Source organism: Danaus plexippus, chromosome 10 (genome assembly GCF_018135715.1).
Source record: "Danaus plexippus chromosome 10, MEX_DaPlex, whole genome shotgun sequence".
Lineage (NCBI taxonomy): Eukaryota > Metazoa > Arthropoda > Insecta > Lepidoptera > Nymphalidae > Danaus > Danaus plexippus.
Window position 1 is genome coordinate 2,571,967 of NC_083543.1, and position 27,639 is coordinate 2,599,605.

Here is a 27,639-nt window from a genome sequence, read left to right on the forward strand (position 1 = left end):
TGGATTCCGTTCAAAAATAATAAAATCTTTATAATATCAGTATTCATTTTCAATTATGGTAAATAATTTTTTAAAGCATTTGTTTAAATTTTACAATTTTAATTTATATATTTTATATTATTTAAGGCGATTATTACTGATTAAAAATAACTTCGTTTATATCTGTTGTTCATTGTGATGAAAATTGACATTAGACAAATGTTGATGGTTGATATAAACTATTTGTCAAGTGTGTCAATGTGATGCGTATTCTTCTTACTTTTACTGTCTACAACACTAGTATTTTAACTTTTGATTGATCTCTCTAATATTTATAAAGTTATTATTATGTGTTTATGAGTAACTGTCAAAAATGTTAAATATTAAAAACTATGGCAGTAGTTCCGAAGACGAAGGGGATGATGAACCGCAAAAAGAACACAGTAATGAAACTTTGTTGACGCATTTAAAACCTGTTGATCCCGAACTCTCCGTTGCTAAAACATTGCAAATATGCGCGGCGCCTGTAGTGGTACCAACGGTAACTAAACGATATATCTTAACCTTTACAAATAAAATTATCTATATATCCAAAAACTTTCGAAACATGTCCAATACATTTTTTTTCAGAATAATGAAGACTCCAGAGTTTTAGTACATAATAATAAAGAGTTAACACATAATCCAAAATATGAGGAACTGTTTGCACCAACATATGGTCCTGAGAATCCTTTTCAAACACAACAAATGAGGGCTACAAGGAACATGCTGTCAGGTTATGTTGAAAAGGCGCATCTTAGTGAATTCCAGTTTGAGAATCAAAGAAGAACTTTCACAAGTTATGGCTATGCCGTTGATCCATCTACAGAACCCATCGTCAATGAGAAGGGAGAATCTGTTGTAGGTGAGTACATCAGTATTGGTTGGTTCAATTATTTTTTTAATGTTACTGCAAATTTATATATAATCTGTTAAGTATGTAACTGGAATATTAAGCAATACAATATTAAGCCTTTTTGTAAAAACCTTTTTGGCTATTTTATTTGAATTTAGAATAAAAACATCTTAAATCAATACATATTATAAAACAAAGTCCCTCGCCGCGTCTGTCTGTCTGTCTGTTCGTAATAAACGGAAAAACTACTGCACCGATTATCAAGCAGTTATCACCATTCGATAGCGTGATTCTTGAGGAAGGTTTTAGTATATAATTTGTTAAGTTTTTGTATTTATGTGTGTACATTAACAATATTTGTTGAAGATGTAGGGAAAACATGAGCCGTCTGAGAGCTTTTAACGAAAACACTGCCTTAAGTCTTTGAGATATAAAAAAATATATATATGGTGGAATTGTGTATCTTATATAGGTCTATAGAAAAGTCTGCGTTGGCATATGTCTATACCTTAAGGATAACATACTATATCCATTTTACAACTTCTAAAAATTGGCATTCCTAAAGCTTTTATTGGAAAACTATTTACATAAATACGGTTTAAGTCTTATCAAAACAAATTACTTCCTTTTCAAGCCTACATCAGTATCTGTAAATTACTTTTTAAATCATTAAAACGGGCGTCCCATTTGAAAGTTATCATAATATAAGTTTCATAATTCTCAAAATTAAATAGGCTATTTTATATTATTTTGTAAAAAGACCGTGCGAAGCCAGGGCTAGTACTTAGTATTTTATAAAATTAATATAATAGATTTTTTTTATGTCACTCACTAGTTTGTTATCATAGTATAATATGATGTTTATTTTTTAAATTCTTTTGCAGTCTCAGCCATGGTTGCTGCGCCTGAGGAATCAGAGGGGAAAACGGTGTTTGAAAATATTAAGAAGAGGCCTTTAGATAAGAAAAAAAGAGTGAGAAATGACAACCCTGAAGATATAACAGGATTCCTCGGTCCCTGGGGTGGATATGAAGGAGAAAAGAGGTATAATAATAATAAATACATATAATTTTTAAACAACTGATTGAATATAAAGTAGAAGGAAGTTATTTTTTTATTTTATTTGTATATGTTTTAAGATAAATTTATTTTTGATGATGAATTTGTGATTTTTTAACTAATTCATTATAATCAGAGTAAGTCATGAATGAATGTCTGAATGAATTGTCTATAGATAGTTATGCAAAGCTAATAGATTTTATATATAGGTAAATCAATATAAATTTATGTTTCATAAGTATTAAATTTTTTTTAGAATATTAAAACCAGAAGGCGACGAAGCAAAGGAAATCGAAGAAATTCTAGCAAAGAGACAGAAGAAAGGGAAGGTTGTTGATGATCAGCCTTTGGAGGAGAAATCTATATTCCATAGTGAGTTAAAGCAAAATAATTATAAATATATGTTGTACAAACAAAAGCTAGTACAGATTATAAAATATATACTAAAGTGTTGGCACTAACACAAATAAAAAATAAGTATTTTGTTGTGAAAAAACAATAATTTTAAACAGATGTTAGATATGCAAAGCTATTACAGATAAAATATATTCTTAAGTGTTGCTACTAACTAAAGTAAAAAAATATTGCAATTAATAAAAAAATATTACATTTGATGAGATTTCACAAAAGTTTACAAAATTGATATTTTTTATTAAGATGGTTGTGTAAACATGAATTATCTAACTTTCAGTTGACAAAGGAACGGATTATATGGGCCGATCCTGGATTGAGGCTCCGAGAAGTGAAACACAATTACGCAGTGACACACCACCAGACAAATGTTTCCTACCGAAAGTATGTTTTATAACAATTTACATTATACTCTCGTTTTTCAACTCTCATGAGTGCCGTGTGGTCTAACAAAGTTAGAAAGAATTCTCAATGCCTATTATTTTTAATATTTTTTATCAATTAAGGACAGTTCCATATATATACATATATAATTTATGTCGCAAGCACTATGATATAATGATGTTTTGTTCACTTTTGTCCAACAAATTAGAATGCATTGAACTGTTATCCATGTTACATTTTCGAATACCAAATCGTCGGACAGCATTATTCAATACTCTGCCGATGAGCATAAAATATGGAAGCAACTGCTTAGTAAATTGTGTAGCCACTACCCATAACGACTTATTTTCACTTAGACATAATTAATATTGAGAAATCGGAATTTAAAAAGGCTTTTAAAAAAAAAGCTACATCTTAATTTATTATTAAAACACAAATGCATACACACAACTACACATGCACACGCACACACCCACGCATACTCACACACACTCACACATTCGCACATACACAACGAACAGTCTTGCTAATTAGTATTGTGATTCGTGATTAATTAATACTCAAGATACGTTTATATTTACTTTTACTGTATCTGTGTAATCCTGTATTGGTCTTAGTGTTGTTATATTTTATAATGTCATTACTATAATCACAGTAGGATTACCGAAATAAATAAATAATTGTTGCCATTACTAAATACTCAATAATGTAGTATTTACGTTACGTAAGTAATACTTTGATCTAATTAATATATACATTTTTATTTTCTTTGAGATTTAAAATCTATCAAATGGGTTAGAATTCAATGTATTTATTTAATAGGTCATATAATTTGTCCTTTCATAGATATAGAAATTAATTGTCTTCGATAAATTCCAGGCTCATATATTCACGTGGAAGGGTCACACCAAGGGTGTATCCGCTGTTCGTTGGTTTCCTCGTACAGCTCACCTCATGTTGTCAGCCGCTATGGATTGCAGGGCAAAGGTAAATCTCTAAATTAGATTAATCTTAATCTAAGGTAAATCTTCGTATATGCAACGACATTTCAAAATTTTCTATTAACTTCCAAACAGCTACATATTATGTTCTAGACTGGTCATAGTTTATTTAGACTTGTATATATTAATTGCTATTATATTATCTATGGTCAGATTATTACATTCATGAATTTTCATATGTTAGTGATATTAAATATTGGTTCACATTATTTTATCCACATAATGAGACATGTGTTAGCTCTTCCTAGTCACTTCACATTTATATATAGTCAACATCCTATATCGTCCAGTTTAAAAGGATATACCTATGTTTATAAAAAATATTAATACCATATTTTAGTACATCAATACTGCAAGTATATTATTTACTTAATATTTTTATTCCTTTCTATATAGAAAGAAATATTTTTTTAAATCCATTAAAAGGGATTCATATGAATCCTTTTTAATGATATTTTTTTTATCATTATTTTAATGTTATCTGTGGTCGTTTTAGATCTGGGAGGTGTATGGTGATCGTCGTTGTATAAGAACATACTTTGGTCACAGACAGGCGGTTAGAGATGTCAACTTCAATAATACTGGCACACATTTCTTGTCAGCTGGTAAGTTCCAGAATTTTTATCTAATATAAAAATATAAACAAAAAAATACTTAGCTATTCGTTTAGATCTAAAAATAAAAAAGAATTTGAGTGTTGGTAGGATATTTTAGTGTTAAATATTTCTTAAAAATCTGGTCATGGTGACTGTGATAATTTTGTATAAAGAGTTGAAAATAAAAGAGCTCTAGTTAGATTTGTCATATGATTCTTAAATTGTTGTGTGATATATAAATAAAAGTTAGTTTAGTAATATTGAAGAATTAAAAATATAATTTTATTATATTTCTTATTTTCATTAACATTGAAACCTTATGAGTTAACCAGATAAGAAAGAATTTTTTTCTTTACATTAAATCCTTTTTTGATTAAGCAAATAAGAATGTGTATATTTTTTACATAAAGTATAAAACCTTTTTGATGAAAAATATATATTTATTTTATTTGTCTAGCATATGATCGATACATCAAGTTATGGGACACGGAGACCGGTGACTGTGTGTCCCGGTTCACCTCCAGGAAGGTCCCGTACTGTGTGAAGTTCAACCCGGACGAGGACAAACAACACCTCATCGTTGCCGGAACCTCAGATAAAAAAATTATATGTGTAAGTGTTTGATTTTAGTACAATAATCATTTAAGAGGAATTTTTTTTCTGGTTATAAAGATTGGTTAGTGATTTTTTAAATTATATTAAAGAAACAAATAAGTTTAAGTATAAGATACAATAATGTCATAAATTATCAATAGTATATAATATTATTGCCTTAACCAAAGTTCCTACAGTGTGTACTGGCCGGTTTGGTATTTTAAAGGTATTCAAAGACTGAAGAAAATAATGACAATAAAACATGTTTAATTTCATTGACAATTAAATATATATTAATGTACTTTTATATGACAGTTTCTATTTCATGGACAGTAACTTCATTATCTTTTAAAACTATAACCTTACTCTCCTTCACAGGAGTGCAAACTGAATATAGTTTAGGTGATATCTGTGACTCATTTTTAGAATTTCATTGACAATATTACCAACTATGCAAAATAAGAAACTTTTATTATTATTATATTAGTCCTCTATAATGCTATATTAATCACAGTGGGACACTCGTAGCGGTGAGATAGTTCAGGAGTATGACCGTCACCTGGGCGCTGTCAACACTATCACCTTCGTGGATGACAACAGACGCTTCGTCACCACCTCCGACGACAAAAGTCTGAGGGTCTGGGAGTGGTGAGACGATTATTATACTACTTTATTTTTTTTTATTTGTTACATTCATCTACACGAATGTGCACTGTATTCAGCCAATGTATGTATAAAGTATATAGTATATATTATAATACATTAGGGTTTATTATTTTGATCTAATTAAGAAACAGAGAAAATTATCTACAATATTTTTTTTTGGGATTAGGGAATAATTTATGTTTTGTATTGATAAAGTTTTAAAGCTTCATACATACAGTACTTTAATAATTATTCTCTAATACTGTCACGAATTATATTATGAATAAGACAGAAACAAAAACCTCTTTAAAAACTACCCAGTACCAATTAGTATTAATATTATTGAAGAAAATTATTATCCTTATATTTTTTTGATATAAGTAATAGTGTTAGCCCTGCGGCTTCCACAGCGTCACCGGAAGAGTGGGCCAGTGCTGGGACCGGCCCGTTATTATCTATCTATTATGTCTATTAGCAGATATTTCGCATAAAGTTCTTCTATAAATTATCGTATAAACTTTGCTGATAATCATGATCTGTTCCCAGGGACATCCCGGTTGACATGAAGTATATAGCGGACCCATCGATGCATTCCCTACCAGCGGTGACTGCGGCGCCAAACGGCAAATGGCTGGCTTGTCAGTCGATGGACAATAAAGTTGTGGTCTTCTCAGCGCTGAACAGGTTCAAGATGAACAGGAAGAAGACTTTCACCGGACATATGGTTGCCGGGTACGCTTGCAGTGTGGACTTTTCACCAGATATGAGGTATGACTCAAGACATACATAATATAAGGCATTGGTATTGTTTGGGAAAAATATTTTTAAGGACTACCTTCATTATAACAATTGTACTAGTGGAGGAATATCGTGACGACGAAACGTCAAAATGATTTTATATTTCAATAGTTTTAGTGAGATGAGGTTGTTATCGAGGAAAACTTTTTTCATTAGAGTTCGTAACCTATTAGTTTTAGCACTAAACTAACGATACACGAAATTAATATTGATAAGGTCACTAGCACATATAAGATTTCACTTAATAAAAACAAAATGGAGTGTATAGTACATATATACTTTTTTCAATGTAACATTTTTTAAAACAAACAATTTAAAAATGGAATATAGATGTCGCTACTATTCGTATAATGTCAAAACAGTCCAGTGAAGTAAACTAGATGTCGCTTCATCACGACATATGGTAAAGGTCAAATTAATTCAGAAAACGAAATATAGATGTCGGTACACGTCTCACGAAGCTCGTTACGTTCTCCAGCATTACGATTTACGATACGACAGTGTCATTTCGAAATTAAATCACCTTTCACTTAAGCATCCGCAGATATTGTTTAAGAACGAATCTGCATTTTATTAAGTAATGCGAACTATTTTTGGAATTTAATTATTTATAAAAAAATATAAATTAAAAAACTATAAAAGTAATATTATTGTGACATACATTATATATATATATATATATATATATATATATATATATATATATTATTTTAACTGAGTTTTATAAAATTCTTATCAGAATTAATAGTGGTGATGTAATGTTCTAGTAACATTTAATAATCAATTCTTAATAACCGTCAGTGTTGCCATACATTACAAATAAGTTTAAACAAAAAATTTTACGAGAAATCTCGTCGTGCATATGTTCATTATATAGGAATTATATATATGTATATTTTTTTTATTTAAAAAAAAAATATTTAATTTGTTCTGCTAGTTCACACGGACTCGGTTAATGTTTTGACCTTAATGTTGATACTTAATGACGTTTTTTGTTGACATTATCTTTCATTATATTATTTTTGTATTAATTTTTACCTTTTGGCTACTTTATTTGGTGATATAAAAATGTTAATTTATTTATTTATAAATTTTTAATTATTTTTCTCGTGGAATCGTTAACATTTATGTAACAGAATGTCTGTTATTGTTTTAAAACTTAAAATAATCTGTGAGACATATATTAAAAATATATATATTGCGTTTATTTTATTGACATATAAACTATGCTCATGTAAAAAAATGTATACATATATTATTTTTATTCATATGTATATATTATGTTTGCTTTGGAATGTCGATAACAAATTAAATTTTCTTTTTAAAAATAGGCCTTAAAGGTGCACAACATACGTCATCCGCGACATTAAAACTTTTTCATTATTTTTTATTTCATACGCGCTATACAGCTCTTCATTTCAAAGTAACGTATACATATTATGAACATAATAATAAAAAAGAGGAAGATTTTTAAAATTTGATACAACCTTATTTCTTGAGCCTCGTTTGTAGCGTGGAAAGCATTTGACGTATAACACGGTCAGACGACTTATCCGTGTTTTAATACTCGATAATTACTCTCTGTTGAGTGTGTTTAAATATTTATCTATGTTAATGTCTTTACATTGGTTTTTGCTACTTGATATACAGATTGTATAATAATGGACTTTTTATATATTACTTATATATATTGATATATTCTTATTCATGAAAAAATTTAAATAAATAGATTCAGTGACACGTCCATAATTTTTTTTGAAAATATCCATGTCTAAAAAAAACGGGACAGTATAGGATGAAAGTGTTCAAAAACGATTTTCTTAAAACCTCTTTTACGTACTAATAAGGTTATTCTTATATTTACTATAATCTTATAATCGTGGTCACCGAACCAAGCTATTAGTTGAATGAAAATTTAAATAAATACATAATCTAGGTTAAACAACTAGACGATATGCTGTCAATTTGCTAAAAATATTATCTTTGATGTGGCGACGCTCTCACTTGGCGCCCATTACGTAATGTGTCATTCGATAATAATGGTTATTTTTAAATGATAAATGACAATGTGAATAAATTTTATTTTATTAGGATCGCATATTATTGAACTGTATGGACGGTAATAAAAATAAAAATGGCGAACCCGTGCTGCCGTCTAGATTCTAGGTAACAAACGTCATGTCAACGGAATCGGATATACAGCTGTGATATGAAAAAGGTTTTGTTTAACATTAAATATGAATTTTAAGGATATCATATTTGGCACGTTTTTTTTGATATTTATCTAATCTATATTTCTTTTTAAGCTGTGAGATTTCGCGTAAGTATTATTACACCTTAATTAATATTAAATTAATTTCATACTTTTTCGTTTTCCTTTTATATTTGATAAATTTTTACCCTATAAAAAAAGATTAAATTTATGTTCTATTAACTAGCTAATACCCGAAAAAATGTCCCTTTCGTTTGATATATCGAAAAAGTTTATTAATGTGACAAAAAAAAAACAACAAAAAATAAATCGTTGTTTCTCAAAACTTTAATAACTTCATATAAAACGTATTTCTTATATTTTTTTTAAGCTAAAAAGCTTTTAAAAAATAAAATTGAGGTAATTCAATATAAATCTTACAGAGTTTTGATCTACGCGAAAACAACTGTAGAAGGTATATCGCATTTATTTGTTAATCGCAAAGATAATGTCATTTCAGTTGTCAACAATAAGCTATTTAGTATTTATCGTGATAAAACGTATATCTTGTATACTTGTTGATGCATATAGAGATTTCTCACGACTTCACTTCTCAAATGCATTAGTAGCTGTTAGCTGAAATGTTAAATTGAGTTAAATAATTAAAGATTTATACCTACAATTTTGGTGTCCTCAAAGCTGTGGATAGGCTTTTAACTGAATTTTCACCTACTATCAGGATGAAAGAGATTGATTCATTATCCACTTTATTTTTAAAAAAATATGTTCATACAGCCATAACTTAAACAATATTTTAAAAAAATCTTATGAGCTGAATGAAGTAGGTTTGATTCTCAAAATATAACGCCTTTAAAAATATACTCGTGATCGTATTATTTTACGCGCCATTTTGTAAACAATACGCAAATAGATACCAATGGACCAAAAACTAAAAAAAAAGTTTTATATTTCATTATATAAATATTAACACATATATGAAGAGTTATTAAAACTCGGAATTAAATTCATTTAATGTTTTCGTTTGACATTACAAAACATTCGGAGTACAATCAAACATGACGTAAGTCGTAACCGACTGTGTCCGTCACGTGACACTTTCTCTGGGCGAGTGATTTAACTATAAAGTTACCAACCTTTTAGGATAAGACACAAAATTACTTTGGCGAGTCCTACACTAGTTTTTTCCAGAAAAAGCAGAACAATAAAGTATGTGTAATTTGAATAATAAACACGTGATCACGGTTGCTGAAAAGTAACCGACACGTCGGGAGTATGTAGTTTTTTACCAAAATAAATCACGCGTAGTTTAGCCGAAAAATATTAGTTTCATTTAAATGAATAATAAACACTTTAATAGTTAAATTAATTTAGAAAGAATATAATTATTATTTGTCATAGAACTATTTCTAGGGCGTGTTGAATCCAAACTATTCTCTCCTATAAGCCACAGATTTTGAATTGAACCTATCTACGTAGAAACCGTATCAAAATGAACGCCACAAAAAATATATTTATAACATGTTCGCTGTGTTTAAAGCCACAATGTAACGATTGACATTATCTGTGGAAAGAAAGATACGTGACATTTCGGCAAACCTAATATTGTCTGGACACAATCTTCATATTAATTTTTTGCAAGTCACAAAACAAAAAGTAACATGTGTAGTGTTAATATATATTTACAGTTTTATATTATTCAATAACAAAACATACGTTTGATAAGAACAAAGTCAAAGAATACAAAAAAAAAAAAAACAAGTGTCGTATTTAGTATTTTCTACAAACAGTAGGTATCGGAATTAAACAAAGTAGTTAAAACGATTAACATAATGTTATAACGTTTGGAATATTTTAACCGGATTTCAATAAACTTACGTATTAACAAATCGTATAGCTAGTAATAATTCGAAACTGGTTTCAAGGCGTTCCTTAGTACGAGTAATATTGTGCTACTTAGTAATGTTATGCTTAGTACGAGTTGCTAGTTAGTATGGTCACACTACACACGAATCGTTTACCGATTTTAATAACTTAACCAACGTTAATACAATGTTTAATACAACGTGCCAACATTTATGATAAAAAACTCGTAACGCTCCGTATTTGGTATGTTAATGCGAGTTTGTGGTAAGTTTTCCGATTGAATAACTTCCGAGAAATACAGAATATAATCTATTTATTTTGTTCCGTAATAAATATTATTCTGTATTGGAATATTTTTAAAGTGTTTTCAACTTACGATTACAAAGAGAAGTGTTATAAGTTGTATGTCAGTTTGTATGTCTGTTTGTGGCATCGTAACTCGCAGCGGATCTACCGATTAAATGCGGTTTTCTTGTCTTTAAATTCGCTCTCCTTGTTTTGTGTCTTAGCAATGTTTAGTTAATAACTGTCCAGCAGAGTGTTAGCGTTGCACCAAATTATTGCTATAGTATATGCATCACGTTTGCAAATATAATCGTTAAGTTCACTGTTCAATTAATACTTAAAGTTTCTTTATGTGATTCAGTTTGATAAAATTTTATTAAAATAGTTTTAGAGCAAAAATCGATAAAAATATATGCATATATAAACATTTATATAATCTTATTTCGCCGCGTAACATAACTATAACTTTGCTTTTATATTCCACATATATGTTCAGCACAAGAAAATATATGTATATTTTTTATTATATTGTTAGACGTCAGTCGAAGGCGTAATTAGAACTCGCAAATAGTTATACATTATTAACTTTATAACAAGTTTGTATAGTCACATTACACAGAAAATCCGCTTTTTCATTCATAAATCTTACTATGTAGCGTAGATTTAAGTAGAGAGAGGAGCTTGGATAGTGGAGGTGAGCGTTTAACGCGCGTTAGATAGGGGCCCCTTAAACCTGCACCTGGGTCGCAAGTCCCAGGCACTGTTGAAGCTCCTCTCCCTGCAATGATGGACCCGCCACCAGCACGGTGAATCCATGGAATGCTGAGAAGTTTTCGTCGTCGATAAATGTAAAACTCAAAACGCTTCGTTTGAAGTGTCGCAAAGATTTTTTAGTATATACAGACTCAAAGTTTATATAGGTTGAAATTAATATCTTTATTATAAGTATATTTATATATTTTGTAATATATCTGTGAAGATTCGAAACAAAAATTTAAAGCGATCCCTAACCTCATGTCAAATATCCGATAAATGAGTAAAAAAAAACAAAAAAAATCTACATCTTCCGAAAATGTGTTCATGAAACGATAGAATGTTACAAAGATGTCTATAAATCTAATAGCTGGACTTAAATCAAAGACAAACATTAGTGAGATACTCCCGACGTTTCGGTCACTTCAGCAACCGCGATCACGGGCAGACGAGGCATCTCGTATGTAGTTTTTTACAAAAATAAATCACGCGTAGTTTCATTTAAAAATACTAGTTTCATTTAAACAAACATTAGTGTTCCAAGTCTAAAAAAAACTATAAAAATCGGATTAAATTAAACTGTAATATAAACTAAACAAATATTCAATATCACGGCCATGGACTTTGAGAAGTTCGTTTAATTATAATAATTTAAAATCATTATTTACAAGTTAAGTTAATTATCCAACACAAGTAGAGCTCCAGGTAGCTTGTATAAGACCTCCTTGTGATCGGGTCAAGGCGGCTTGACAGGCAATCTTGTACGACCTCGGAAAAAAAAACAGCAACTCTAGAATATTCTACAGCCTCTAATTCAGCGAGTATAATGTTCTTAAAAAATATATATATTTTAATCCGTTCATATCATGTGCGAAATAATTCCGAAGTCAAAATATAAAAACTCCTTGCACGTGAATTACTTGAATTACATTAAATGTTAATATCCGTTGGCTGGAAAGACAATAACTTTACATAGTGTACATAAGTTTTATTAAATATTATGAAAAATATAATATGTTTGTTTATGCTGAATCAAGAAGTTCCATCTCCTGGTTCCGATGTTGCGACGACTAATATTCCTAAAAGCTCTTATTCTCAGTATTATCAGTCATATTACGTGCGTCATTTTTGACAGATCAATGCAAAAGTAAGGCCATTTTGTATAAAATACGATCTGGATATAAAAATAAATTGTAATTTAAATAAAATCTAGTTCATTAATGAACGAATATTTATTTGTTTTTTTTTTTCAAGAAATTTAATCTTATCATTTATAATTAAATAAAAGTTTTTTTATTATTATTTACGGAAACTCTGCACGAATCAGAGACACGAATCAAAGACATACATAAATACAGCCAAATATATCGTTGACAAACCAACTTTTTGCATGAATTTTTTTACTCCTAACCTCATTGCTTACCACAAGTCTTCATAGTCTAACTATATACGAACCGTTTCCCGTTTCTCATTCAATATCCATGTACTACAATAATCTACGAAGACTCAGTAATGAAGACTCAAAACGATATTTAGTGTAACTAAACTTGTGAGTTGTGACAGACATGTTAACGCTACATCATAAAATAGGTCGCCACATACATATGTATTGTATATCTCTATACTGTTTTTTCTATAGAGCATACGTTTTACCAATTCAAATAGCGGCACCGTCTCCAGACTATTGAAATTCTGAATTTAATATCGATTCAAATACATACGAATATCGAGCGTGTCACAAAAAATGGTTGAAAGCACGTACATGCATGAGATGCTTTTAAAAGAAGATTTTAAATATCTCTGTTCCTTGAATGTCATCCCAGAGTATAGCAGGTTTTAATACGTAAGACGAAAGTATAATAAGTTAATACGGTCGGTAATTACAGCTAAATTATACTATTTAAATAAGTCAATATTATCTACCTTTATATTTAAGTATATATATATATGACTCTCTATTCCCTGTGAGACCCCATCACGCGTGAACCGTTTGACCGATTTAACTTGTTGTGTTTGTGAAGGAGGAGACGGTTCTTATGAAAGAAAATATTAAGAAAATTTAGCGGAGATATAAAATTACCTTTATCATAAGTTTTTTTTTTATCAAAATACTTCTTCCTAAGCATATTTTCAATAACTGTCAGTGATATAACAATTATCTATCAGTTGTTCAGATAGATCGCACGCCTTCTATATAAGTATACCTACGTGAATTTCATAATTCTAAAGTCACGTTGTACATATAATTTTTATTGCTTTTGTCGGAAATAAGGGCTTTATTGTTGTAATCAGGACTATATGGTTTTAAAAACGAATTATATCCCACCAGCTCTCTGGCCTGAATTATATATTTGTCGTGACTGGACAAGGTCTGTCGGGACTAATAATATAAAATAAAATCCTGTTATTTCACAACATATAAGTAAAAGTACTTTTAATTGTCATAAAATTTTTAATAACTTATTTTTTTATTTTATTTTATCCAATCAGCGAACTCTGCGTGCTGAAAATAAGTCAAAACCCAGACTTTAAAAACAAAATTATTTCATGTACGGTTGTTATTGAACGAATGCTAATAAGTACAAAAAAAAACGTGATTTAAAAAGCAAAAGTTTGCATAAATATTAAACAAAAACAGAAAATTTTTCATGTACGTATTTGTAAGCTTACCCCAAGTCCGCATCGACACACTTTAAACGGAGTGTTAAGAGTTTAACATCCGTCAGTCACATATAGCATTAGCGTAGATTATTAAATGATAAACGGGAAACGATTCGTACGTAGTAAACACTTGTGTTAGTCATACTGGACGCCTGTAATATTTTTTATCGCTCGCTATAAAACTACATCATTTTCATTAATTTATTTATATATCCTCTATATAACGAACTAAAAGACATCAATCTGCCGACCTGAAGGTGATAATTGTATCGTTAAAATATATAAGTATATCTTATCAAATTTGTGTTGAATGGAATTTTTCATATTTTAATTTCTTTGCTGTTTTTTTTTTTTTTTCGCAATAATTTTAATTGACAATCTATCGCATGTTTGTTACCAAGTCAGATTTGTGGACACGGAATATTGACGATATTTAAGTCATTAAGAATTGTTTTATACAACCATGATGAATAAGAAATGCTATAAAGTGGAAACAAAAGCATTAATATATTATAATATTTATGAACTGGCCAAAAAAACCTCACCTTTTTGTTCTTTTTAAACATATATACGTTTGTGTATGAGTTTTAATGATGCATATTTATTATCTTTTCCTTTAATCCTGATGACGTCGCTGATAGCGTGTTTTTCGGTTCACTGCTGACGTCATGTCTCCTGACCTACCCCACTTATATAAATTCTTTTCTAATCTAACCATTTAGTTTAATAGTTTATAATTTAATAAACAGAGATCTTCTTTTTTATAATATATCTCAAGCATGAGTGTATTTTTATCTCTATTTCAAAAAGTATCCATAATATTTTTTTTATTCTGTTTATTGTATTCCCTTCTTAGTAAATCCCTGATGATATTCCCAATAGATGTATCAACGCTTCTATGAATAAAAAACTTTAAATCACCGTTTAAAAATAATTCCAATGAAAATATTAATTTAAAAAATTCAGACGCAAAGCCGGATGATCGGAATATGTATGTACGAATTGAAAGCTGATGTTTATTTTTTTTAATATTAAATAGAGGTCGTCAAGGTTCAGTGACGCAACGGATCGCAGGTTAGAGCCGGTCGATAAACAATCGTTCAATAAAAGATTTATATTAAATGAGGCGTTTAATAAGAATTAACGTATCACCGGCCCGCGACTACGCTCACATACAATGAAGAAACTTCTTAGCGACTAACCAATATTAGTATATATATTTTTATAAACCTGTTATTTATAATATTCTTTTAGTTATAATAATATATATATATTAAAATAATATGCTGTTAAGGTTTTTTACGTCGTTATAATACAAGTACAAGGTACAAGCGGTGGAAATTTTAATCATGCGTAGTGATTACCTCAACGGTAATAATTATAAGAAATACGAAAACAAATGAAAAAAGTTTTGTTGAAAAATTTGTTGTGTATAAGATTTGCAAAAAAAAAAAAATTTTGGTTGTATGATTTTTATGTTTAAAATATCATCTGTCTCCCCGTGATCACGGTTGCTGAAAACTAACGGAAACGTAGGGAGTATTTAGTTAAATCTTAATCTCAATCTAATAGAAAATATTAGTTTTATTTGAATGAACACACGAGAAAGTCTTGGATATCATTATTTATAAGGTTTTTTATAAAAAAAATATAACAGATTTCTTCAACACACGGCACAATATATAATACACTATGTATTTAGGTTAAAACGACGTCGAACTTCGAAGTTACCAGTATTCTGTATTACGTCTGCGCTATATCCGGAAGTCGCTAAATAGGAAATGACAAAAAGCTATATACATAATAAGACCATATTTACATATTATTTATTTAATTATATTATACAGGGTGTTATTGAAAAAGGGTGCACTGTTTAAGTTCAGTTTTTTGTGCCAGATGTAATCTTTCAATTACCGTAACTTCTTCTAAATTTACTAACTTCCTTTTCCTTATAAATTATTTTAACCTTCACCAAATTGATAGTACTTTTTGAGCGTTGCTGGAGCACATAATGCATCACAAGTGGTCGGAATCTCTGAAAACTGGTAACGCTCCGTATGCACTGCGTAGTGTTACGACTGATGCATAATAATGGTAAGCGTGTCGCTTAAGATTGATATGAAATATTTTATTTGAATAAACTCTTTAAACAGCGATACTTCAAGACATTATTAATGCCCCCACGTTCTCAATTATAAAAAACCAAAGGGGAGCGATAACTTTTTTCTTTCGTGTATCACCAGTTCGCCTCTTCAAACTTATTATTACCTATACTCTTAACTGTACGTATTACGTGTGACGATCCTGAGTCCTAACTTTTGGTAATCGTATAGTATTAGTACACTACAGTCAACTACTTATTCTAAATTATGTAGGTTTTCACTGAATGGAATCACAAAAGGTTCGTTGTCCTATAAGTATGGATTGAGTGAACTACCGAAACCTTCTAAGTAACATAAATTTTTACTTATAATACATTTAGTGTTAAACATTCTTTTATTTTAAATTATTATGTATAAGTACTAAAACATATAATATTTGGCTCTACAATTTGTATGCATATGTCTACCAATTTTTTTTTTTTAATGATATTATCAATGAAAGTTTTCCATTTACATAAAGTTATAATTTCAAGAAGTAATTATATTTAAATTTAGAATAATCGTCTCTTGGTGATATAGCTTTATAAAGTATGATAGATTATTTTTAAACGATTTTGAACCTTATGTATGAGTATTAGAATAGAAATTACCGCAATATAAAATGTCACGTGCTATACGTTTGAGCCAAATGTTAATCTTCGTCGCAGTGCCAAATTATTTTATAGATTATATAATATAATATTTCTTCTATAAAAATATAATATTAATACAAATAGCTATTGTTAACCATTTTGAATGCCGACAAAACTGGACTTATAAGGACTGAAGTCAATTTAAAATAATATCACAAGTTGCTCGCGCCATAGATAAAGCAAACAATAGTCCATTAATTTATAATCTACATCTACGTGATGTTCTGATGAAAATGTTGATTGAAATTCCACCATCCAATCATGATTTAATTTAGAAATATATTAAGTTGAAATAAGTTTAGCTTAATAATTATAAAACCGGATCTAGGTACGTATCATTCATGGCTTTATCAGTGTTATCACATGCACTTGAATGAACGAATACTATTGTGATATCTATTTATCTAGATATATCATAGACAAGTGATTCCATCTATTAAGATAAATTCTTAACGTAACATTTTATATTATTTAAATATAAAAATATACTAAAAATGTGCAATATGGTGCAACAACGGAACTTTTAAGGTTATGCCTGTCAAATGTCAGTGCATTTTGTTTTTGCGCGGGAAAAAAGAATTCGACACGAACGTCAGAGAAAAGTTCAAAACGTGTCATTTTTTTCTTTCTATAAAAATATCATTATCGGACGTCATAATTTTGACATTTATGTTTTTGTTGTATCTATTTCTGCAGACATTTACGTATTGTTGCTATAAAAAAATCAAAATATTGAATTAATTAACTTAATAATACATAAGCACTTTTTTCATTAGTTTATTTTGTTGTTTATGTATAGAATTCTATAAACGTTAATTCTATTTTATCTAAATATTGCTTAATTTATACAGTAATTTATTTACTTCCAAGTTCGTATAACAATTATTTTTTCTTTTAATGATTTAGTAGTTAAATATCTTTATTAGTTCAAAACTTAAAATCAGGAAGTCCATACAAAAATGGTATTTGATCAAATTCAATTAGTAATTAGTATAAATTTCACAATATTTCCAATCGAAGGTCGCTATTAATTTATGACGAAGTAAATACGGCACTGTTCCTTATTCTTCGTGGTTCTTCTATTCTTGAACGCGACCGAAATATTTTTATACATTGTTTTATTTAAAACATTTTTTTTGTAACACTTCGGGCGTGAACCCTGCAGATGTATTTACAGGATGATTAATTTGTATGATTTTTGTATTCAATATGTACAAACATTTTTTCCTCATAGATTTAATATGATTTTTTTTATATTAATACAATCGATTATTCAAAATGTAATTTTTAATAATTTAAAAATTATATCAGCATCCTATATTATAATTTTAATTTAAGTGTATATGGGTCGGGGCTACCAAAATATTAAACCCACGCAATGTACACATATATTTGCGCATAAAAATATAATTATCGGTCTTAAATTATTGCGATAATTTACATTATGAAAAGATGTTTTTTTTCGTATGTGGATATCCTTTTGTGCTTTACGTTGTTTTCAGTTACTGAACGGATGTGAGAGAGATTTCATATATAGCATTTGCATATAAGAACAATTTTGAGGGCTGGTAACGTTTCCTAATAATTAAATTTCTATTAAATTCTCTATATATTAATACCCTTTATTACTCTATTAGGCTTGATTTTGATATACGACCTTTTCTAAATATAATTTTGAATTACGAACGCTTATGAGAACGCGATAGAATTTCGTTTGTTTTATACGAATATAGTATCTGTTATTAATATATATAATATGATCAGTGTGAATGTAATAGTAGTTACGTAACTTAGCCTATTTTGAATGCATCTCGTGTCTACAATCACGTGACCTTCGCCGTTCCCCTTGACTCGATATATTTAATAGATCGGTTGCCAAGCCCCCTTGAGGCGGGAAAAGCATCCATATTAAATATATCCTCTTTATAAGAACGGGACCATTTACGATATGTTTTGATAGATTATGTTAATAGTGATTTATTATTCTACATTTGATTTCAAGAACGTAATTTGTCAATAGGAAATTAAAGTTTTTAATAATAAAGTTTCATGTTGCGGGAAATAAAATATACCTATTAAATGGATTTAATTCATAAAGTGCATATATTATTAAACAATTGTCTGTTAATTTATTTGTAATTGAATTTACATTATATGATAATTAGCTTCGTTAACATTTTAAAGTGTGTATATTAAATTACAATATTAGATTAGTAAAATGCAAATAATGATGACAATTAAAAAATTGTGATTATAATAAAGAACCGATTTATATATGGTAGTTTCACCAAAGAGTTTTATAATAGATAGGTTTTATATATTGGAATAAAATGGAGTTCTAAATTTGAATCGTGTTATATTCGTTATAGCTATCTGGTGTCGGGAGACGCGGACGGCAAGGCGTATATCTGGGATTGGAAGACAACGAAGCTTTATAAGAAGTGGAAAGCGCATGATGGTGTTTGTATCTCGTCTCTGTGGCATCCCCACGAGCCGAGCCGCCTCCTGACCGCGGGCTGGGACGGCCTCATCAAATACTGGGATTAAATAATACAATACATAATATACCATCTTTTATTTCCCCTACACATAAAAATGAACCATAAATAACAGGTCAAATAAACTTTGTGAACGATTTAACTTTTTTTTTGTCTTTTTAATGTCTCGCCATCGGTCCGACTTATACAGCTATCGGGTACTTGTAGGGCTCCTCGTAAGCGATATCTACTTTATACTCCATGCTGCATTCCCTACAGGCTCCGTTGACCATGAACTGGTTAAAGCTAATATTGTTCTCGTGGAATGACTCGATGAGGGCAGTGACGAGGTTGTCTATCATTCCCGGCGTGTGGTAGGGGCCGGGAGCGAAACGTAGGCGCTCCTCTCCTCGGGCTACCGTCGGATAGTTGATGGCTTGCACGTAGTGGCCTCGCTTCATCAGGGACTCCGCCACCAACGCTACTTTGTCCGCCCCGGTGATGGGTACAGGGACTATGTGACTCACTGACGGCATCTGCGGCAGACCAGCGATCAGGAGCGACAGCTTGAGATAGCGCACGATAGCTTGATGTTTCGCTCGTAACGATCTTCCTTCCTCGCTGGCTAGAAGTCTTATCGCAGCTAAAGACCCGGCCAAGATCGGAGGCGGCAGCGCCGTGGTGAATATGAATCCAGGCGCTAGAGACCTAACGGTGTCTATCAGGAGTGATGAACCCGCGATATACCCGCCTACGTTACCGTACGCTTTACCCAAAGTACCGGACACGATGTCTATATGATCTTCGACTCCCCTCTCTTCCCCGATACCTGCTCCATGCTTCCCATATAATCCCACAGCGTGGACTTCGTCTACGAATGTCAAGGCGCCGTACTCGTGGGCTATGTTACACATTTCTTCTAAGGGACATATCGCTCCACTCATGGAATGCACAGTTTCAAATACGACTAGCTTCGGTACGCCCGCAGGAGATTCGGCTAATAATTGTCTAAGGTGGGTGGGGTCGTTGTGCCTGAATATATGTTTGGGAGCCCGGCTGTTCCTTATTCCCTGTATCATGGATGCATGGTTACCCGCGTCGGAGTAAACGATACATCCTGGTAGTATTTTCGCTAATGTAGAGAGAGTCGCATCATTGGCAACGAAACAGGAACTAAATATTAAAGCTGCGGGTTTTTTATGGAGTTTGGCTATCTCATGTTCTAGTTTTTCAGTCATCTGTGAGTTACCAGCGATGTTACGAGTGCCTCCCGCTCCGGTTCCGTAGGATCTAATGGCAGAAATTGCAGCATCCTGGACAACGGGGTGACGCGATGCTCCGAGGTAGTCGTTGGCGCACCACACGGTCACGCGACGGTTGTCAGACCCTTCCAATGCCTGCGGATACGCGCCCTCGGCCGCCAGTCGTGACACCTTTCTAAATACTCGATACGAGTAATCATTTTTTTTAGCATTGATCTGTTTGCTAAAGAAATTTTCATATTGATAAGTTGGTGCAGCGCTGTCTACAATATCTTCAGTCATTTCTTTAGGCGCTTCCGAAATAATGGAGTTCTTTTGAATAAATGGGCATTTCGTTTCATCTACGCCCAGAGAGCGAAAGTTTCTTGAAAGTATAGGGCAGTAGTTTCCATACTGCTTTAGCAGTACGCTGCTGTAATTCCTTAAAAAGGTTTGATTCATTGATCCTAAAAACGGACAGGGCATTTTATGTAATCGATGACACTTGTAAAACACAAACTGCACAATTATATACACCTGTTGTACGTTTAATATTGTCACGATATGGTGTAACGTTGGCTCCCACTGTAGCCGAACGTCTCGGAGGTGTAAGGTTTTCGACTAATGGTTCAAATCGCAGCGGCCTTCATTTATAAAGTGTCTGTCGTCATATCGATTATGTTTGGGAAACGTTGTACACTTCTACTCCAATCACCACGTATAATTTTTATTTTGATTCCGAATGAATGAATGTTGCCCACTAAAAATATTGATACTTCAACTAGGGCTGTACCAACTTAACAATATCTAACTGTCTGTTCTTAAAAACCGTGTTAATTTTTCATGTGATACTTTTATAATAATGTTATACAAAAACGAAAATAATTATTTTGAAAAACGTAACTTTTTTGTATATAATAAATTTTTGGTTCTTAATTACGATCAAGATCAAATAAATAATAGAAAGATAACAAAATATATATAGTGAATTATTATTTTATCTGCATATTTTTTGTATCTTAATTTTCAATACAATTTTTAATTTTAATTCTCTAAACATTATTTATTACCATTTTAAGGTTATCAGTTTATACTAAAATTATTTGACAACAAATAAATATAGACATTATTAGGATAAAAATTGTGTGTCTTTAGCCTCCAGAAATAAGTTTATTTCGTTTTTTTGGAAATAAATTAAAGAATTTTTTTTTTTTACTATGTAGACCCTTCCTTAAATTATGTTTCTATTTGTTAATCTGATTTTGACATTATTTGGTATATTTTGATAATTCGACTTCAAACCAATAATTGTACTTAAAAGTTAAATGTGAATTGCAAAGGGATATTAAAATGTTCTCTCTAAATAATAATGTTGAACTAAGGAGGGTGACTATATCAAGTTTAATAACATGCATTTATTTGCCAAGTATCATAACTGTTATCAGTTATAAGGGTTTATTATACTCAGTTGGAAATGCCTCCTCCTGTTACGTATTATTTCTTATTTTCGTGGCTGAATTGATGAAATCATTTTATCTCAATTCCAACAATGGTCTTCAAAACAAAAGGAAAACAAGTAAGACAACTGCTAGTGATATCGCTAAAGCCACAATATTTTTGATTGCTGCCATGTTTTCTTTTTTCATCGGAATTATACTATTTGGTGCACCGGTCTTAGAATATCATGAAGAAACGCTTATGTTATCAACTGTTTTAACACTTCTAACTCTATTTCCACTAATTGCACACACTGGTGTGGAGTCTGCTGTACAATTGTTGTTTGGAGTGAGAAGTTTCTCTCGAGACACGATTATAGCTATGTTGGTGAACAATGCCTTATTAACCGTATGTGGAGCTTGGTTTGGAGCGGTTGTGATCCCCTTAGACTGGAACACTCCATGGCAGAAATGGCCAATACCATGTTACTTGGGAGCGATTGGTGGCTACCTCATATCAAATGTCTTAACAGTGACAAAGGTTACCATGATGTCAGCCACTGCTAAATATCCCATTTTTAAATTAGGCATCAGCATCATAAACAGACTTCACATTTCTAAGTAATTATTATAATATAATAAAAAATTGTTGCATTTAAATTACTGAATTTATTACATTTACACTCCTAACAAAAACTGTTTAATGTTAATATTTTTGTAGGTTGATATTTCATATAAAAATACATCTTTGTCCTGATTGATCTTGTTATATATAACAATGTTGTACTTGTAAATATTGTGACTTATTCCGCTTCAAATACTGTCGGTAATTCAATATATCTTCATAGATTAAGTTTTGCAATGCTAAGTGAGATTAATTGTATGAGGCATAGTTTTTGTAACATTTGTAATGTTCTGGATTCCCTTTATTATATGACTATAAAGAACATAAGCTTTGTGTATTTTTAAAATCTATTTCATGTATATTGTTAATAGTAACCTTTTTTAACACCAGCTTCCTCAATATGGACTTTTTATCATAGTTTAATATCAAATGAAAAATATAAAACCTTGGTGTTAGAACATTGTAAATATATGTTTTATTTGCTTTATGAAAAAATAATTCTTATATTGTTCACTATTGAAATGTCTACAATTATATTTTGAGGCTATTCTGTTACTGTTACTAAGTTTCCTTTTTTTTGGATTTAAAAATAAGTGTCATGTCTAATGTTTTTCATAAATCATTTCAAAGTTACCAGTATTAATCACCTCCGTTGTGTATTATAGTTATTAACTGTTTAAAAAATATGTATTAGAAATAAAATTTATTTCCGTTTATCGTTGTATCTGACCGAGTCGGTTTCCCTGGAACATTATTACATATTTTTTTTTACCACATTACAAGAAAACACACATTTAGTAAATTAATAACTTTATTTTGTGTTTGTTAAATATTTACATAGCCTTTTTGTTTATTTTTTTTTTTTATAAAATATGAAAATTAACCAATATCCAGTTACATCACAAATCCATAACTATAGCATTTGATTCACAATTCATGCTCCCATACATCTACAGCCAAATCTCAACAATAATAGACTTTGCAAAACATAGTGAAGTAACAATAATCAAGACAAAGTTCCTCTAGAGTCTAGTGAATACAATAGTTTTGTTAACCAATTAATGTATGAACAGCCAGCTTAGAACTATCAACAGCTGATATTTTTTGTGACCAAGCTTACCGAAGTCACATCACTATAAACAATACTAAACACTGACGATACAAGAAGGATTTATGGAAAATTCTTATTCAAAAATGTGTTAAAACTCTTAAATATTATATAACATTACACAAATAGCATTAGCACTACCGCTGTAAGTAGCATGTCGCTACTAATGTAACCATAACTACTAAAATATGTGGCACATTCAGGGGTATTGTGATGTTACAAAAATATCACTTTATTTTAAATTAAAAAAATCTATATTACAAACATCAAATTTCATTTATTTGTTATTGGATCTGGCTCAACGAGCAGCCGTTAAGGTGAGATAAAAATTTTAGAGTGAAATTGTAATGAGATTATTTGTATAGGAAATGCGAGTCTTCTAATTTGTCCGATAAGTGAACGGTAGAAAAATAAATGTATAATAAATTCAACATTTTGTACCGCCACAGAGTCTACATTAATGTAACCCTGCAATAATATCACTATTGTGAATGTGTAGCGAATCGCATAAATTGGCAGTGGTGATAATTGCACCTAGAACAGCCACTCTGTGTTTATATTCGTCGTTACATACAAAAGCTAAGAAAATTTACGGAAAATGTTCAACTGAATGTTAAGTTTATTGCTAATTAATAATCTACTTAGCTCTCACCTCATAACCTACACGCTACACGCGAGGCGTCATGAGCCATATTACGAGTTATGGACTGATTAAATAAAAAAATAAATCTCAAACGCGAGCACCTTATTAGAATACATCACGAAATTTTGTTTAAAATTCCTAAAACTAGAATAAATTGTGAACTTTCATAACATTAATATATCTTATAAGAGCATCTTTGTATTGCAAATTCTAATAATGTTTTAATTCCTGTATAAAAATAAATAATAATCTGGGTAATGAAATCTCATTTCCAATATAATTTTTACCCTGTCAACAATATACTATGATGAAAGTATTAAGACAGAGCCGGCACAGATTAAAAAAAAGTCATATGATTGGTTAAAATAAACGAGATAATTGAAATTTTGTAAACCAGGAATACAGTAAGGAACGAACATTATCTTAGTAATTTAATATGGAATTGCCTATTATTTTATCTGTGCCTTATATTTATAAAAATATAAAGCTACGTACATTAAACAATAAACTCCAGTAATAGTTATTATAACTTACAACATATAAAATGCACCGCTAATACCATTTCAAATTCAACGATTTCTTAGACTTTCTATACAACTTAATTGTTTTACGTTACACGGGTTAGAATTCAACATGCTACCATGTTGTTACGTCTAAAAATATAACAGATCGTTGGTCAAATATTTAAGGCATTCTCGAGTCCTAAATCAATATTTGATATGTTTTGTTGGATTTTTAAGTTGTATAGAAAATAATGTTAAGTATTTAAAGCCACTCCTCGTACATCGGAAGCCGCCATTGTGACAAACAATAATTTCGCTTCATAACTGACATTGACAGTTTCATAAATGTCAACGTCGAGTTGTAGGCCCTTCTAAATATTTGAATAACGCGATAACATCTATAAGGTGAGCTTGTTTATTGCATTTCTTATTCCGAAGATTTCAACATTTTAAAGCTTGTCATACGCATCAGTTATATATATATCACGTGACACGTTCCACACTATCACAAACGAATATGAAATAGCGTTAATGGATATCGTAAAATATATTTATTTTATAATACAACGACTTAAACTAAAGGTGGCGGCGTGCGTGTGTGCGGTCTACGTGTTGCTCGTGTCCGGCTGGAAGTAGTGCAGGCCGTTTATCTGGAATAATAAAACATTTCACATTATTATATGACTAAAGTTCCTAGGATGTTATTTTATTGATTTATAGTTTCTGTCCACGACTATGTCCGCGTGGACTTTATGATTTGGTATTAAGAGAAAAAGTAATGAATTATTCATACTTGTATAAAATAGATATGGTTAAGTACTTGTCAGTGGCGTCTATTGCGTTTAAAACTGAATTCATACAAACCAGAACGTTTTTTGGCGCTTTTCGTAGATAAAAACAAGCAGTCTTTTGTATAGATTTAAAAGTATTTATTATTCTGATATGTAAGCTAATAAACTGGAAAGTAACATCAAATTCTGTTCAGTAGCTTTTGTGTTAAATGCATACTTGAATGTGTGAGTGGGTAGGATATAAAAGTTTGTTTATTTGCCTGTGTGTGTACAAATTCATGTGTCGTGTACATATGAGTGTGAACGTACCGTCATATCGTACTCTGTGACGAAGGCGGGCACCTCGAGCTGGTCTCTCGCCATCACAGAGTATAAATACTCAACACCAGGCAGCGTGTGGACTTTCGCCTTGATAGCGGGCGCCATGAATGTTGTGAACCACCATGTCATCATCTACATACACAGATTATAAAACTTTAATTATCTTAATTGACACAGATTATATATCATTACAGACAATATTGTTATGTAATATACATGGTGTAGAGTTATTAAAAGGTTAAGTAAGGAACTCATTTTTCTACATAGCCCTCAAACTTTATCCAATATTTATGTTGACTATTATTTTACAGATCACCCTGAACATTCAGCCTCAGTGATACATTTGGCACATTAAAAAACGTATTTATGAAATAAATACATATTTTCACCATACTTTTTATATAGAGTTTCAAGGCTTTGTGTTATAAAAGTTAAAATTGTTAGATGGGCTGGGTCTTTTTTGCCTCCATAAAATGTATAAAACAATATGCAGGTGTATCCACAAAAGTGTTAATTCAAAAGCATACTCCTCAACATACAAATCTTTAACGTCATTGTCTTAATTTAGAAAATATGTTGCAATGTGATAAGAAAATTATGACAAATTAGTCACTATTGATGTCTGCATGTTATGACTGTACCGTTGGCATGGGCATGACTCATATACACACATTATATATAAATAATTTCATTTAGACATTGTTTATAATAAAATAAATAACTTTTAAAGTATAAAAAAAATAGACAATTTTATAACTCACCTTTGTCCAAAACGTAGGATGTACTATGTAAAAGGCTTTCAAATTCTTCTTATATCTGTAAAAATAAAATATTAAAATATTATATATATACATATATATACATGACTGGGAACTAAAAATAGACAACAGAGCTTTATCTAATTTGGTTGCAAAATAATATACAATAGAAAAACAGTGTTGGAATGAGTCGGAGCTGATATTAACATAGGTGTGGGACGACTTTACATGATTTATGAATATAGAGACGATCAATGAACGGGATCTATATTAAACACATATGATAGTAACAAAAAAATACAATTTGTATTATATAAATATATTAATTGCTCTGAGAAAGAACATATTTTCTTAATTATATATTGCCTGTTTCATCTATCAACTGTATGAGACAATTTAAACCACTTTAGTCCAGTAACAAAATGCTATCCGAAGACCATTCTGCCTATTCCGTTTAGTAAGAAGTATGTATACAAATTTATAGCCTTACTTATAAGGCAGCACGGTGTAAACCTCCTTCAGCCACGAGAAGGGTGGATGGTTGTTCGACGAGGCCAGTGTGTGGAAGTAGGCTATGACGTAATCCCCACGGACGATGGGGTCTAGCAGCTTGATGAGATATAATAAAGCCTGGGAAATGAGATTTCAGCATTGATCAATGTTTTAGTATTAAGTAATCTTGTTAAAAATTTTAAATTTTCAATCAGGTTATTACTTCTTTAATATAATTTGATATCTGATATCAGATATTAAAAGCAACGAGTTAAATTTATCGTAGCTAGCTACAATTTAGCGTTTTAAGGTTA

At 30.6% G+C, this 27,639-nt stretch overlaps 4 protein-coding genes across 6 annotated transcripts in view; 2 read left to right on the forward strand and 2 right to left on the reverse strand.

The window, feature by feature from the left end:
- The first annotated feature begins 221 nt into the window (after positions 1 to 221).
- On the forward strand, positions 222 to 19,495 carry LOC116767137 (pre-mRNA-processing factor 17). Its single transcript, XM_061521486.1, has 11 exons — positions 222 to 520; positions 610 to 883; positions 1,759 to 1,918; positions 2,190 to 2,305; positions 2,625 to 2,728; positions 3,608 to 3,715; positions 4,226 to 4,334; positions 4,783 to 4,937; positions 5,434 to 5,567; positions 6,111 to 6,332; positions 19,300 to 19,495. The coding sequence occupies exons 1-11, from the start codon at positions 353 to 355 to the stop codon at positions 19,475 to 19,477; spliced, it is 1,728 nt and encodes a 575-aa protein (XP_061377470.1). The 5' UTR covers positions 222 to 352; the 3' UTR covers positions 19,478 to 19,495.
- On the reverse strand, positions 19,491 to 21,394 carry LOC116767125 (5-aminolevulinate synthase, non-specific, mitochondrial). The gene has a single exon (XM_032657310.2). The coding sequence runs from the start codon at positions 21,132 to 21,134 to the stop codon at positions 19,611 to 19,613; it is 1,524 nt and encodes a 507-aa protein (XP_032513201.1). The 5' UTR covers positions 21,135 to 21,394; the 3' UTR covers positions 19,491 to 19,610.
- Positions 21,395 to 21,919: 525 nt separating this feature from the next.
- On the forward strand, positions 21,920 to 23,890 carry LOC116767130 (phosphatidylinositol-glycan biosynthesis class F protein). Its single transcript, XM_032657315.2, has one exon. The coding sequence runs from the start codon at positions 21,999 to 22,001 to the stop codon at positions 22,707 to 22,709; it is 711 nt and encodes a 236-aa protein (XP_032513206.1). The 5' UTR covers positions 21,920 to 21,998; the 3' UTR covers positions 22,710 to 23,890.
- LOC116767136 (protein GDAP2 homolog) overlaps positions 23,503 to 27,639 on the reverse strand; it is a 51,012-nt gene continuing 46,875 nt past the window's right edge. For all 3 annotated transcript variants that reach the window (XM_061521759.1, XM_061521758.1, XM_061521757.1), the window contains exons 9-12: positions 27,324 to 27,463; positions 26,837 to 26,891; positions 26,064 to 26,207; positions 23,503 to 25,613 (exon numbers count right to left, since the gene is read on the reverse strand). In XM_061521759.1, coding sequence (XP_061377743.1) covers positions 25,569 to 25,613; positions 26,064 to 26,207; positions 26,837 to 26,891; positions 27,324 to 27,463 — 384 coding nt within the window. In that variant the 3' untranslated portion in view covers positions 23,503 to 25,568. The remainder of the gene's footprint in view (positions 25,614 to 26,063; positions 26,208 to 26,836; positions 26,892 to 27,323; positions 27,464 to 27,639) is intronic.

Excerpts from the sequence above, each read along its gene's own strand:
- LOC116767125 (XM_032657310.2), bottom strand. The coding sequence starts at position 21,134 with ATGCCCTGTCCGTTTTTAGGATCAATGAATCAAACCTTTTTAAGGAAT.
- LOC116767137 (XM_061521486.1), top strand. The coding sequence starts at position 353 with ATGTTAAATATTAAAAACTATGGCAGTAGTTCCGAAGACGAAGGGGAT. Across the intron at positions 521-609 it reads CGCCTGTAGTGGTACCAACG|AATAATGAAGACTCCAGAGT; the intron begins GTAACTAAACGA and ends ATTTTTTTTCAG. Across the intron at positions 3,716-4,225 it reads CTATGGATTGCAGGGCAAAG|ATCTGGGAGGTGTATGGTGA; the intron begins GTAAATCTCTAA and ends TGGTCGTTTTAG.
- LOC116767130 (XM_032657315.2), top strand. The coding sequence starts at position 21,999 with ATGTTCTCTCTAAATAATAATGTTGAACTAAGGAGGGTGACTATATCA.